Source organism: Gymnoscopelus microlampas (genome assembly GCF_963454915.1).
Source record: "Gymnoscopelus microlampas genome assembly, chromosome: 3".
In the NCBI taxonomy this organism is placed as follows: domain Eukaryota; kingdom Metazoa; phylum Chordata; class Actinopteri; order Myctophiformes; family Myctophidae; genus Gymnoscopelus; species Gymnoscopelus microlampas.
Window position 1 is genome coordinate 46,394,246 of NC_139940.1, and position 15,621 is coordinate 46,409,866.

Below are 15,621 nucleotides of genomic sequence, written 5' to 3' on the forward strand. Positions count from 1 at the left end.
TAAGAGAAAACAACATTACAGCTGTTTGACAGCTGTTGTTAGTGTGTCACTGAGCAGGTTAGACTTTTTAAAGTAGGCATAATTAATGTCCATAAACTCTTAAAGTGTATCATTTTTTAAGACCACTTCCAAATATTCCCTCAACACATTCATATTCCTAATCAGTCCTGAAAAAACTTCACCATGAAAAACTGAACAATAATTGTATTCATCATTTACAAATAGAAAATAAGGTACGGGTGTAGATTAGAAAAGAGAGGTGCATTAATGTACACCTTTGACCTTTTCATTTGGCTTTGTCTCTTCATAACTCACTATTTAAGTCTCTCTAACCAATGATCAATGCTGAAAATGTACTTTGGTCTTACCACATGGTGGCGCTGTTTACTATGTGGTGCGCAGCTTTGAAACAATGTAGCCCAGAGGTGGACGAAGTACTCAGTACTTGAGTAAGATTACACATACTCCTCGTCAAATGTACTCCACTGATGTGCTTGCTAGAACCACTATGTTATACAAAGCCTGCAGAAACACCTATAAAAACATAGAAATTACTGAGGAACCAGAGCTAAATACTTTTACTCCTGTGCACCCATACAAGATGTAACAAAGAGGCGAGCGGAGGGGAAAGCCAGAAACACGGCGTGAAAGCAGAATTATGCATTTTAAGGAAGAAAAAAAAAACAGCCATCCTAAAAGCACTCAGTACTTTACCGCCTTCCTAGAAATGTAATTGAGTAAAAGTAAAATATTTGTCTTGGAAATGTACTCAAGTAAGAGTAATAAGTATCAAAAAAATCTAATACTCAAGTAATATACAGATCCTCAGAAGCTGTGCTTAAGTACAGTACATTTACTCCGTTACTGTCCACCACTACAGCAGGGGTCTTCAACGTTTTTCAGGCCAAGGACCCCTTAGCTGAGAGAGAGATGTATAAATATAAGTATGTTGCAGGTTAAACTTTTTCATAGATTTCATAGATGGCTTCATAGACTATCAGTGTTGTGTAAATTAATGTTTTTTGTTTATTTCACACATTTAACCACTTAAACCCTCAATACCCTCAAAACTTGACATTTGGCTCTGCACTTTGCTCCTATTTATTTCCCTCTACACCGAACCTCTTTGCCAAAAAATAGCTGATAATCAAATAGAAACTAATGTGAGAACTAAAAGAGAACTGAAAACATGTGATGAGCAGGTAACCGTAATTTAGTTTCAGAAATAAACTGCTATGGGAACAGTGGAACACACAGGCTTATATATGAACAGATAATGGCTCATTTTAATGTGTGGGATCTCTCAGTATTAATTCTGCTGATTATCATATGCAGAGGTGAGTAGATTTTTGAGTTTGTTTTCTTTACCAAATTTGATCAATCGATCTAACAATCGTTCAGATGTTCAATGTCCTGTTTCATGGTGAAAGTATGGTACAATATACAGTATAACGGCTGCATTGATCAAACTGAAAAAAGTCATACAAATGAAATATAGTTTTGTCTATTTGATGCTTAATATCTCTTGCAGTAGTGAGTCTTTCTTACCACACCATACACACACAATTAAACATGTAGCTAATCAATGTATACTTTGCCTTATGACGGTGTCACTTGCCGACACTTCTTGGCGAGCGACAGCATCACACGACAAAGTATAAATCAGGTTTCAAAAACTAGACTTCATTCTTAAAAACTGATTCTCAACTTTATGTCCAGGGTCTGTGTCTTCTCAAGAAGCAGTTGCAACAACTCAAGGAGAAGACGTGCGTCTACCATGTTCCATGACAACCAAAACAGGCCTGGATAACTACAGATTACAACTGACAAAACACACTGGAGGTCATTCTGCTCAGCCCAAGGTCATCCTGTCCAGGCCCAAGAGCCCTGAATTCCCTGATGGAGAGAATGTGAAATGGAGAGCCGATGAGAAAGGAGGCAAGTCTGCATTTCTGACAGCAGTAGACCAATCTGATGAGGGTCTGTACCGCTGTCAGATATGGAAAGGATGGGTCCTTATCTTGGACCAAAGTATCACTCTAACATTGAAAGGTAACATTATACAATCCTCCTTTGTGTATTTTCAAATCTTAAACACTATACTTTGTTGTACATCAAATAGCAAAAATAGCTGATATACAAGCTCATAACTCATCGTAAAATGACTCGTTGTGAGTTTGTAGATCTGCTATTGTAGATTTGTAGAGTTGCTCCCCAACACTGATATTGTTATTGGCGGCCATACAGCTGAATGGGTAGAGAGGCTGCCTGAGAAACATATTGTCCAATAGGTTTGAGCCCTGTCTATGTGTTGAGTTGTCCATGAGTCCCCCCCCCCCCCCCACAGAGTTATTATTCCGACCATTAGGCTGGTGTGAGGTTAGGGTTAGGGTTAGGATTAGGGGTAGGGTTAGTTATAATGGGCTGCAGTCGGACCAACTGGACGTCAGAATAATGGGCTGTGCCACACTAATGCTACCTATAGATCATTGGTCCTGGGCGAATCCCTAAAGTCCATTCTAGCTAGATAACCGGGGATTCATTTTGACTAGAAATAGAAGTATCGAAAACCAGCATTAGTACAGTAGGCAATCTTAAGAATTAAGATAATTTCACTCACTGCTAATGTATGACTATTTTCACAGAATGTTCACCTATTGTCACCTATTTTTGCTGAACGTTCTCTTTCAGAGTGCAGATCCGGACTCGACCCAGTGGAGGCAGCACGCAATTCAGTGGCCACCCTGCATTGTGGCACAACACCTGGACACCACCAAAATGTCTCCTGGGCATTTTTGAAAGGGGGCAAAGAGGAGAGCATATTTCCATACCTGAACATCAGCCATGCGAACAAACGTCTGAAAGCTGCCGGAGCGTCATTAGTGATTTCTCCTGTGAAGGACAGTGACAGAGGCTGGTACAGATGTAGGTACCTGGTTGGACAAACACAGCGCTGCTCTGATCGCCTCCTGAAGGTTCAAGGTGAGAGTCAAAAACTGTGACTTGTTGTTGTTTCTATCAGTAATTCATAACATCATTTATTTATTATGCCATTAACCTATGTCCTTCTTTATATACAACAGATGCCGTTATCACAACAACTGTTGAGTCAGAGACTCCTCAAGGTCAGTATTGTAATGTTATCTCATTCTGTATATCCTCTGTGTTCATTTAAAGCTGCAAATTGTAACTTTTATGTCTTACCCGGGATTCGAACCCTGGTCTCCTGTCTGAGACCCCCCCCCCCCCCCCCCCCCACTAGACCAGGGTAGATATTGCGCTTATTATGTTCAGGCAGTGCTACTTGTCAATAGGTGTCCTACCCGACACCAGGATCTACATTTCTCTATGGAAGCGACGGGAGACCACCTCCAAACGCTCTAGTTATAATGAGTTAACAACCTCTACCATACAGATTGGTTAAAAAAAAAATGTGGATTGCTGCTATAACAAATCGATAAATTGTGTGGATAATTGTGTGTAAACTGTGTGGATTTTTTATTGTGTATTTAAATAACTCATTGATCTCATTAATGAAAAAGATATTGGACACTGTTGTATGATGACTGTCTTTATTTTTGTGGGCTTTTAACTTATATCACAACAGTTACACCAGAAGCTACAATACAGAATGAACAGGAACACGAAGGGGAAGTTACCAGTGCAGTGTCCCCCAGCACCAGCATTGTGGTGGCTTCGGTCGTCACCGTGGTTACCATGATGTCTGTGCTGATAGTGGGAGTGGCAATTTACCACAAACACAAACCCCAGAGACAGTTGCAACAGCCAGGTATGATGACACATCTAGACCAGTCTTATTCAGTTACATTGCAGTCGTTCAAGTACATTAAAGTGCTGTGTAACGTAACATTTTCAATTAAAATATAATCTTTCACTGATATATTTTTCACATCAACCATTCCACATCAGCAGAGACATACAGTACGAAATAAAATAACATAAAGTACATTCATACAATTACGAGACATATAGAAAACCAGCAGTCGTTGAGTAGGTGATCTCAAAGCCCAGAGTTAGGGACCACTATTTTGGAGGCCACCCACCACTACAGTACCAAGGCTACTACAGTACACTAACCCTAGCCACAAGCAACTCTTAGATCCTATTTTTTTTGCAATACCAACCCTTGACAGCCCATACATCCAAACAGAAAAGTCCGATCTGATTGTATTAAACAACGTTAAACTCACCAACTTTGCAGCTGTACGGAAAGCTTGAATTATCCTCTCTATATCTCCAAAGTTTTTGTATCATAGAAATCCACCGACATGTTATGAGCTGCTTTCTGTCTATAAATTCCATGCAGGTGATACATTTTCTAAGTGTTAAGAGTTTGGAAGCGCTTGTTGGAAATCACTCAACGGTCCTGCGTACCAACTGTTTCTATATGGCACATAATGCAGGAGGCAGCATGTTGCGTTATTGAAAACGAGCGCTTCCAAACTCCAACACTTAAAAATAAAAATCACCTGCACGGAATTTGTTGACAGAAAGTGGCTCATAACATGTCTACGAAACATAAACTTAGAAATAAGTTTATGTTTCGAGATAGAAAGAGGATAATTCAAGCTTTCCGTACAGCTGCAAAGTTGGTGAGTTTAACGTCGTTTTGTAGGAATTGCAAGAATGAACAATTGCAACTTCTCACTTTGGGCACGCAGAGCGAGGTGTCCCATTTATTTCACAGACTGTAACCCTACTGACAACCCCCCCCCCCCCCCACACACACACACACTTTAAGAGCCCATGGAGAATTATGCCCCAAGACAGTCACTACAGCTTAATACAATCAGATAGGACTTTTCCGTGTGGATGTACGGGCTGTCAAGGTTTGGTATTGCAACTCTAGATTCCAGATAAAAATGGGATCTAACAGTTGCTTGCGCTTACTCTAACCCATGTTAATGCTGGCAAATCTAAAAACACATAGCAAATCGAAAACACTGAAAACACAGAGGTTTGGTGTGCTTGGAGGCTGGTTAGTAGGAAGACATCCGTCTTACTGGAGACACCAGAAGCCAATCAGTAGCCAGTGGTGGAAAGAGTACTCAAATGTTTTACTAAAGTAAAAGTATCAATACTGCAATGTAGAAATACTCTGTTAGGGCGCGCTCCCACCGCACTTTTATTTTACCTCTGGGGCAGAATCTGCCAATGCTTTGTCAATGCAAATGCGTGGATTCCTGGTCTTGCGGATTTTTTCCAAGAATTCACGCATTTGCATTGACAAAGCGTTGGCAGATTCTGCCCCAGAGGTAAAATAAAAGTGCGGTGGGAGCGCGCCCTTACAAGTAAAAGTCCGGCATTTGTTTTTCTTATTTCCACACAACAGCTCTCAGGTATATTATGACATGGTTCAATGTTGAGAATTTGTGGTATCCCCCTTTAAGTGGTTTAAGTTGAACTCTGCCGGTATTGAGTTCACAAGTTCACAATACAGGTTGTGAAACACGTGTGAAGCAAGCTTCTTCCATCTGGCGGAGTCAGGTTATTGCAATAGTGCCAATTCACAGTTTATGACGAACATTTTTAGGAATCATTATCATAACCACATTTTATTATGTTTCAATTAGATCTGTTCATGCTTGCTGACAGCACCTATGACAACAGATTTCAGCCTAGAGCCTCAGCAGGTAAGCATGTGGCATGTCCTTTGTATTGTTTTGTTTTGTTTTGTTTTGTTTTCACATGATTTATTTCAGTGGTTTTCAAACCTTTTCATGTCAAGGACCCCCACATTGATATGTATTCGCCCGCAGACGCACATCTGAAAATGTTTCATGCCAGGGACCCCCAGGAGAGAAGATTTGTGATAAAAAATATATATTAAATCTTAATGCTAGAATAAAGAAATAGCAGATGTACAAGCTCACAGTGTGGCACAAAGTATTGGAATAGCCAAAGTATAAAATATGGATAAAGTGGTAAAATGATTGTGATGCTATATTAACTAGTTTAGCTGGGGACCCACTGGAAACCCCTCAAGGTTTGTAATAGTTTGTCCACGTCAACACCAATATAAACACTTATATCAAATGTCTCATAGGTCTACAAATGAACTCACTATATGAGAGTGTGGGAGAGGAGGACCTCTGCACCTGTAAGTATTTCACATTTATACCTTCTAATAATTAGTCGCATGATTACATTTCCCTCAAAACCTGTTCATAATCACTGTTTAATTCTTATTGATTGCAGTTCATGTCGTAGAGATTTGAGACATCTTCACATTCCAAGATGACCATCCATCCCTTAATAAGGAAGCATTTGAACTGCCGATTACTGTATCTGTATGGTATCTTCTGTTCTCTGCAGTGGTGTAAAAAGTACTGAATCGTTTTACTTAAGTAAAAGTATCAATACTGCAATTTAGAAATACTCTGTTACAAGTAAAAGTTCAATATTCAAAATTGACTTGAGTAAAAGTACAATAGTATTGGCATCAAAATATACTTAAAGTACCAAAAGTAAAAGTACTCATTATGCAGAAATGACTGATTTCAAGTTTTCAAAATGTAGGCTATAGAAATCTTTTGAAAATAGCAGATCTACAAGCTCACAACGTGTCGCAATGCCACACGTAGATCAGCTATTTTAAAATAGCCGAAATATATATAGGCCTAGACCTTAAGTGGTTAATGCTGTTTAGTAATAAAAAGATACATTTAAAAAGTAAGTAAAAGTGTAAAAGTACACACTTGCGTAAAAGTACAATATTTTCATCAATGTAGTGGAGTAAAAGTAAAAGCATTGAAATTGGAAATACTCCACTTAAGTATAAAAATACCTCAAAATTGCACTTAAGTACAGTACTTGAGTAAATGTACTTATGTTACTTTACACCACTGGTTCTGTGTGGACTTTCTGTTGCATATAGTAGGCTATTATTAACTTAGAGGCAAACTTAGAACTTAGACAAAACCATGTAGGGAAAAAAAACACATTATGTATTCATTTTTGATTGGCCATAATATATCAAACATATATTGTGAAAATAATATTTCCAACGACCAAATATTTATACAGCACAACGTTTCAGCAACGAGGCAATTCAAAGTGCTGCACAAAAACGCGAAATGCATTAAGATAAAGAGCAAAATAAACACATTATAAAGGACATTTAAATAGTTAAATAAAAAATATCCACAATCCAATATTATCTGCATAATGATAGTCATGGTGGCAGACAGGGTTCATTTTTTTGACTAAGACTAAAAGACTAAGATTTTGATATTTAGTCGACTAAGACTAGACTAAGACTAAACTATTTCAGAAGACTAAAATAGGACTAAAACTAAATGGTGTGTTATTCAAAAGACTAAGACTAAATCAGAATTTCCTGTCAAAATGAACACTGCAGAGACAGTAGTATATACAATGTTTCTGTTATGGTAAAGAATATGAAAATGAATTTTACATCACAAGGTCAAGAGACGTGACCTCAGTAAGACCACAAGTCGGGGCTAAAATCGATTCAATTTGGCACTTTTTTATTTTATTTAGTACTATCGACAGCCTGTGCCAGAGAATAGATTACTTCATTGGTTGTAGGTGTTCCTCTTATGGCTTCTTGTCTTTGCTGTGGTTCTGCCTCAGGATTATAATCCAGAATGTCATCATAGACATGAGTCTGTGGAGGAGAACAACACTGGAGCTGTTACATTGAATACATCAATTAACCACATGAACCCCTGTGTTTCTATTCAGGTACAAATGTTAGGCGGAAACACACTTGAGCCTGTAGATCGGCTATTTTCTATATGTACTGTCGATAGATAGTAGATCGGCTATTTTCTATTTGTCATGTCGATGGATAGTAGAGCAGCGTCGGTAGATTGTATGGCTATTTTCTTCAAAGATATTTAGTGTACGGGGGGGGGGGGGGGGAGTGGGGGGGTACTGGTATAGACCCCTCGGGGACTCCGGTCAATTATGGTTTAAGACGGTTAAGGCACATTGGATGGAAAGAAAGAAAGAAAGAAAGAAAGAAAGAAAGAGCACTTTAAATAAGTAGCTAAGCTAGTTCTGGCAGGACATGCTGTGCCAGCAGACAGCCAGCTTATCACTGCCATCAGCTTCTCTCTCTGCACTTATTATCTATTTAACCCATATAATCCGGGAACAAATACTGTGTCATTTTAGATGTATACTTCGGGCTTTTCAAAATTAGCAGATCTACAAGCTCATAGTGCGGCACAGAGTGCCGCGCCACTAGCTAGCAGATCTGCTATTTGTTTTTGAAAATCTTTGAATGTATTCGGGGTTTTTTTAAACTTTTTTTTAACTCAAATCTTTGCTTCTGGGGATTGTACAAATGTCTTCTAAATCCTAGGTATTTTTTGAAAAAAAAACTTACGTTGCTTTAATATCAGTGGTTCTCTAACTTGCCACGCTATGAGCTTGTAGATCTGAATTTGAATAGCCAAATAAATCTAAAGTGACACAGATGCGTTCACACCGTCATAATACGACGGCTGCGTCGTGGCTGTGCTACAACGATAGTCAACATGAGACCGTTGTAACAGCTACCGTCACATTGTCATTGTGTGTGTTCTTCGCAACAGTCTGTTACTGTACCTTTAATGTTAACATTGCAATTATACTTGTTTCACATGTAAATAATGCAATGCTCCCTGCATGTTATTCATTACGCGCTGCTTGTGTATATTCATATTGTTATGCTGTCTTTTTCTGCAGCTGGGAACATTCCCAATTAAGAGTAGCAAAAATCTTACCAACGAGTCAAACAGTATTGTGATCTCCATATGCAATAAATGGTTACATGATTAATAAACGTACTGTACGGTAAGCTTCCTCTTTCACAGTGTTTATTCTTACCATTCCGATATCTGCCATTTCATTTCCTGCGAAATCGGAGGGGGGAGGGGGGGGGGGGGGGATATGATTAATAAAATGCAAAAAGTTTCAGAAGAAGCAACTAAGTACATTTACTCAAGTACTGTACTTTTTTAAGTATTTTTTACTTTACTGGAGTATTTCCAATTTTCTGTACTTTTGCTACTCCACTACATCTCACAGGCAAATGTTTTACTTTTACTCCACTACAATTATTATCAAACTTTAGTCAGTAGTTACTTTGTAGATTTTGATTATTATTACAAAACATACATTAACCACTTTAGCCCTGTATACATTTCTGCCATTTGAATATAGCCGATCTACAAACTCATCATTGTGATCTTGTAAATCTGCTATTTTCAAAAGATTTGTATACATTTGAAAACTTGTGAAGTGACATTCTGCATAATGAGCAGTTTCTAATTTTGGTACTTTAAATACATTTTGATGCCAATACTTTTGTACTTTTACTCAAGTACATTTTGAATTGCTGACTTTTACTTAAGTTGTAGTAAAGTATTTCTACATTGCAGTATTGATACTTTGACTTGAGTAAAAAAAACGTGAGTACTTTTTCCACCACTGACAGTACGGTACCTAAAGGTAGTCCGTGTTTCCTCCTCCAGCACACGTAGAGTCCAACAGCGCTCACACACAGCAGGAGGACCAGAGGAACGGCCACCCATGCAACTACTGGAGCAGCAGCTGTTGATGCAGAACCATCAGCTATTTATCTAAATCACTATCAAGAAATGAGGCTTCAGTTTCTCACATGTGGATGCTGTTAACCTATTAAGACCTGAGGCCCGGTTCCACAAATGCCTTCTAAATTAGTAGTCCTCAAAGTATTTTTTGTGCCCAGGACCCCCAAAATGATATGTATTAGCCGCAGACCGCCCCCCATCTGAATTTTTTTACGCCAGGCACCCCAACAAAATAAGATTTGTGTTCAAAAATTCAAAACTATTAAAAACCTTTCATTCGCTTCAGTTTTTCCCCACAAAAACAGCAGATGTACAAGCTTGTGACGCACTGTGAGCTTGTACTGTATATTTGCTATTTTTGAAAACAAATGTTCTAAATCCTAAGAGTTTTCTGATAAACTTATGTTGCTCTATATATATATATATAGCTAAAATCTAAAATGACACAGATGCTGTTTTAATGGGTTAAAGAATACATACAGTACAACCAGTGTGTCTCATACTTACTGTTTGTAGAAGGCCATCTCTTAACAGCTTTTACAACCCCCTCTTTGGAAGCTGAACAATAAATTGTATCTCTTACATCCTGCAGGTCTGGGAGGAATAACTTGGAGATGAATGTGTTTTTATCATGAATTAAAATACTCTGCTGGCCATGCTGGCTGCTGTCAGTCCAGGTTAAATTGAATTCTTCTTCACATTTTGTAAGAGCACAGGTAAGTGAACAGATCAAGGTGAAGTTTTTGCCCTCTGGTCCGTACTCTGCAGCAACTGTGAAGAGACAAATTCAAAGTAGAGACACAGTAACTTATATAACTTCTACTATTTATAATAATAATAATAATGGTAGAATAATAATGATAATAGTACAATGTTCAAAGTGTCAACACTCACTGTCTAGTGTGTGCAGTCTCACTCGATTGGCCACCTTCACATCTTCCAAACATTGATAGTCCCCAGAATGCAATGAAGCCACTTCTCTTATGACCAGTGAAGAGTCATCTTTTACCTGTAATTCATTACCAAGTGGGACTGGCTTGTCACCTCGGTACCACTGCAGTTTGTCCCCCATGTTGAGAGAGGAAGTGTTGCCACAAGAGAGTGACACTGACTCACCCACTACTGCAAACACTTCCTCCACGCCATCTAGACAACAGGAAGCACAGAAAACAGTTACTTTTGACATGACTGACCTTCATTGTAATGCACTATGATTAAATCTTTGCATGACTGTGCTCAGTTTAGTACCTTTTACTGTTGTGGTATAACTGACGGTAGCTTTCACACTTTCTCCCTGAGTCACCTGGCATTTCCATTTCATGCGGTGGTCTGTTAATTTTTGCGTAATTGAAAGTTTAGAGAGACAGTTATTATCTGGAGGAAGAATGTCAAATCTGCTTCCCTTCAATGGCATATTGTCCTCATTCAGCCATTTAATTTGAATTCCACTGTGGTACTGCGTACAAGTTGTGTGTCCTATAAACGTGTTCAGGGAACAGTGAAGCTCTATCCTGTTCTTCTTCAATGCAGCTTCTTCCTGAGTAACTGGTGAAAAGGAAAGAAGGAACAAATGAGTTACTATAGATACAGTGTTCAGAATCAACAATCTTTTGAGCTTTTTGAGTTTTTTTTATAGATTGAATACGTTATTTTGTCAAAAATGTAAACGGCACATGGTATAGTCAGACATTAAGGCTAAAATGATAAGTAAGACATGACAGCTTACTTTGCGGAATTTCAAGGGAAACACTTGAACTCAGAGCCCCGTCATCACAAGTGTAATGTCGTGCATGATTAATTTCCACATGATTTATCAGTAGATTGCAGTGTTGATCCAGTGTGACACTCGGGTCATTGACTGTCACTTTGCCTGCTGTGACCACCTGCTCCGCCAATCTAAATAATCCAGTCATATTCCAGTTGATGCTGGAACAGGGTTTGATAGAATGTATACCACATGGTAAAGTTATACTATCTCCAGGGGATGCAAAGAAGGCCAAATGATCTGTTGGGAGAATTATTAAAAAACATATTTAGAGATATTTATTAAAAATATGAATAACATTTGAACTAGTCATAGAAACACAATATGTGTGGTGTCTTTCTAAATCTGTTGACACATGCCCTCAGTTACCGGTGCAAATCAAGAAATGTATAACCATTTCTAACCCAATTGCCAAAGAAGAAATGTCTTGACCCCCTTGAGGTACGCAGCGTGGGTACCTCAAGGGGTGCTTGCCGAGCGAGCTGAAAAAAAATCCAGTTTCAACATTTCTTGTGATTTGCAGAAATGCACATTGTCAACGTTTTCTCTGGTGACCAGACTGGAAATGGTCAAAACAGGATGCAAAATGGTGAAGTTATTCATTCAACTGAATTATTGAGGGAATCAAAGAGATGCTGGTGAAATCTAATCAATGACTGAATGTTAATAACATACTGTAAATTACTCTATTAACTGTCATTGTAGTCAATCAATGTTTGTCAATACATTGTCAGGCCATGATTGCTATTTTATTCACTTGTAAACCTGTCACAGCATACCAGCATACATCTGGAGCTAATGTATTCCTAATGCAAATGTAGCTTTATTGGACATGTCCATTACTGTCCGATACACACATACTGTTTGAAGTGTCTGTACATCTTATAAGCTCTTTATAGAGAGACGTGGGAATGATCAAATCTCTTAATCATTGACCATGAAAACCAAAACACCTGATCAGAATACATAACTCTAAACTATAGTTTACACAGAATGAAAAATGTATTTTGTTCACAGAGACTATGAGACATGAACATTATCTTGATAATGTTCATGTCTCAAGACAAGATAGAATTGACATACACTTCCTTTTGTAGAAAATCATGCACTGTTCCCATAAATACACATGACAACTATCACATGATATTCATCATATTATTCATTGTTTTTCATAATTACCAGATGGCTGAAGTCCAAATATTGCCTGTACAAGACAGAAGAAACAGAGTCTTAAGACGGGAAAGGAATCCATCTTAATTTACTGAAGGTTGTCTTGTTTATTGCAACATAATGTGAGTTTTCAACACTTACAGTATGTTCAGGAAATGACATGCAGGCAACTCCCACACACTTCTACATCTTGATGTCATAAATATCTCCAGAGGCCTGTCAGCTCTTCATGACAGCTCTTTTTTGATCCATCCCATCCTAATAATATTGCTCTGTAAAACCGTACTCTTTCATTGCATTCTGGTCTACATACACATTGTTTCTCACATTCATTCAAGTGTCAGGGCAGCTGGTCAACTGGAATGGTAGGGGGGAAATAGTAAAAAAAAAGAAGAAAAAGTGGTAAAATGTATAAAACAAATGACTGTTTGAGATCTATTAACATCTATTAATGAATCCTAATGTCAAAACTAATATTATTTCATATAGAGCCATTGGAGGGCTATTTTTTCTTTATGACTTGTCACTTCACATGACGTGTTCGATGGCAGGGGGGGGGGGGGGGGGGGGTTAGGGACGAATAGTCACAAAAGGTGGTAAAATGTATAAAACAAAAGGACAGTTTGAGATCTATAGTATTATAATTTCTCAGTTCAACCCAAATCTTAGCTCCTCTCAAAATCAGCAGTTGCTGCCCAGGCGGCCCCTGGTGGCTTCAGGAGCCCTATGCATCCAATAGCCAGAAATGGCCCCGTATCTGCAGAATATTTGCAACACATTATGACAAAGATGATGATCTTTGTACTGATATTAACTTGAAACGTTGCATCTCTTACTACTAATTAATCCTAATGTCACAACAAATATGTTGTTTCATATAGAGCAGTTGCAGTGGGCTATTTTTTTATGACTCGTCACTTCCAAAGGTTTTCGATGTTGTTTATTTGTGAAAAACCCTCAACCAAGAGTCATTGTCTCATAAAGGGCCAAAGCCAGCATTAGGTTATATATTCACTGAAGGAGGATTAACATACAGCACATTGTGAACAGCGGCAGTGAAATTGTGTGCGACATGTCCTCTGTGAAGCATGAATGTGCTCCGTTTTTAATATCTGCCTATCATGAGATATCTTGTGTGCAAGTGTGGTGTCCTTAGGGTAGCGCTACTAGAGGACAGACCATGTGGTCACCAAAATCAGTTTATTCTCCGGAGAGCAAGAATTAGGTGACCATTAAATTCTATGTCAATGCAGCCAGTGTTGTTTATTGTTTATTTATATGGATCCCCATTAGCTGACACCTTAACGTCAGATAGTCTTCCTGGGGTCCAAGACATTAATATACATTAACAACAATAGAAAATATCACAGTGTATCACAAAGAAATACTAAAAACAACAAAGAAATACATTTTACAAAAGTCAACTATCACATAAAAAGAGGGGGATACAACAGATTTAAAAAAGTAGCACTATCAAACTGGTAAGAAAGATGTTATTGTATGTTTTGAGTGTACAGTGTATGAAGTTAAAACAAGCTTTTTCTTTGGTGTTATGAATCTTACTTTTAGACTATTCCATATAACGTAATAGAACTACTGCAGCTCTCTTCATGGAATTGGTAAAGTTATCTGTCCACCTCTCGCCCCAGGAGTGGAATAAGTGTGGATATTTGAGCTATACTGTACGTTATATTATTATTCAAAAAAAAGAGATTAGGAGTGGGTGTTAATGACTATGAAAGAAATTAAGTAAACTAGTCTTTCTTTGTTCTTTGACACTTGGCCAAGTAAGACGTTCATGCATGTATTTCACACTTGTTCTATAAGAGCAACCCAGAACCAGTCAAGTATAGGTTTTCGAGATATCTCGATATCTTTGGGACCAAAGTATTGGACTGTGGGACGAACAGATGGACCAGGTTTTCCACACAACCTACACACAATAACTAAAAAGCACTCAGTAGTGCACAGACCTCTGCCAGGTAGCACACTTAACTTCTTAAAACTGTGTATGATCTCATATATTTACAAAGACAAACAGGCACAAATACAGAAATATTTCTGGAGAAAATATTATTGGATTGACAAAAGTAAATACTATAATACATTTCTTGCCTTAAATCATGTGATTCATGCAAATACTATATATAATATATTAAATGCATATATTTTATCAGTAATTCAAATTGCTGTGAAACAAAAATCTACAGTATTTACTATATTACACATGTTACAGAGCAAGCACTGTTTGGTAGAGGTTTGGGTTGTGTAGTTATTTTGCCATGATGACTTACAGTACATTGCAACCGGACACAGCTGTCAAAGTCACTCTTTCAGCACAAATGACAAATGGGAACAAAGCTGATTCTGACAATATAACATCACAAAACCAGGTTCTGAAACATGTCAACTTCCTGTTGATTGATTGGTCCAGATTGTCTTCCTGATATAAATAGCTAAAACAACAGGGAGTTGATATAAAAATAATATCAATATCTAATCAAGGAACTATTTTTGATATCTCGCCCTCCCATGGGGTTACATCATGGCAAGGTAACTAGTATACAACCCAGACCGCTACCAAAGTGTCGTACTGTTTTAAGCAATACTGAGTTAATAGTGCATATAGCTTGCTCTAGTACCATGGAGCTGTGTTATCTATGCTGGGAAAGGAAGCACTGACTTAGAAACAAGTTGTCCACACCTGAAGAAATCAAAACAAGGATAACTTTCCTCAAGTCTGTTAAAGATCAAAACAAATAAGTAGAGTAGAAAGACTAAATATAAATGAGGAAGATGCACTTCTTCAGTGTTGTTGGAGATCAATGGAGACACTACTGTGACTGCAACATAATAGTGTAGGCTACTGTACTAGCCTGGCATGGCCAGACTAGTATCACTGCATAGATAGTTTGGAACTAGATTAATTTCCAAGGGGCGGTTATGAACAATTCAAACGTGTGTGTTGGCATGACTGTAGAGTACAGTGTGTTGTACATAGTTCACACTATGTGTGTGTTGGTATGACTGTAGAGTACAGTGTGTTGTACATAGTGTACACTATGTGTGTGTTGGTATGACTGTAGAGTACAGTGAGTTGTA

The 15,621-nt window shown here is 38.1% G+C and overlaps 1 protein-coding gene and 1 long non-coding RNA gene across 2 annotated transcripts; one reads left to right on the forward strand and one right to left on the reverse strand.

The window, feature by feature from the left end:
- The first annotated feature begins 5,470 nt into the window (after positions 1-5,470).
- On the forward strand, positions 5,471-6,831 carry LOC311042374. The gene is made up of 3 exons (XR_014600495.1): positions 5,471-5,654; positions 6,068-6,121; positions 6,220-6,831. It is a non-coding gene; the product is annotated as an uncharacterized lncRNA (long non-coding RNA).
- A 119-nt stretch (positions 6,832-6,950) lies between these two features.
- Positions 6,951-12,605, reverse strand: LOC311042373 (uncharacterized protein). The gene is made up of 8 exons (XM_084053069.1): positions 12,529-12,605; positions 11,311-11,589; positions 10,833-11,129; positions 10,479-10,730; positions 10,092-10,355; positions 9,478-9,585; positions 8,860-8,885; positions 6,951-7,651 (listed from the first exon to the last, which is right to left on the reverse strand). The coding sequence occupies exons 1-8, from the start codon at positions 12,599-12,601 to the stop codon at positions 7,517-7,519; spliced, it is 1,434 nt and encodes a 477-aa protein (XP_083909195.1). The 5' UTR covers positions 12,602-12,605; the 3' UTR covers positions 6,951-7,516.
- Between the last annotated feature and the right edge of the window lie 3,016 nt (positions 12,606-15,621).

Excerpts from the sequence above, each read along its gene's own strand:
- LOC311042373 (XM_084053069.1), bottom strand. The coding sequence starts at position 12,601 with ATGGATTCCTTTCCCGTCTTAAGACTCTGTTTCTTCTGTCTTGTACAG. Across the intron at positions 9,586-10,091 it reads GAGATGGCCTTCTACAAACA|CTGCTGCTCCAGTAGTTGCA; the intron begins GTAAGTATGAGA and ends CTGCATCAACAG. Across the intron at positions 8,886-9,477 it reads GAAACACGGACTACCTTTAG|GAAATGAAATGGCAGATATC; the intron begins GTACCGTACTGT and ends CCGATTTCGCAG.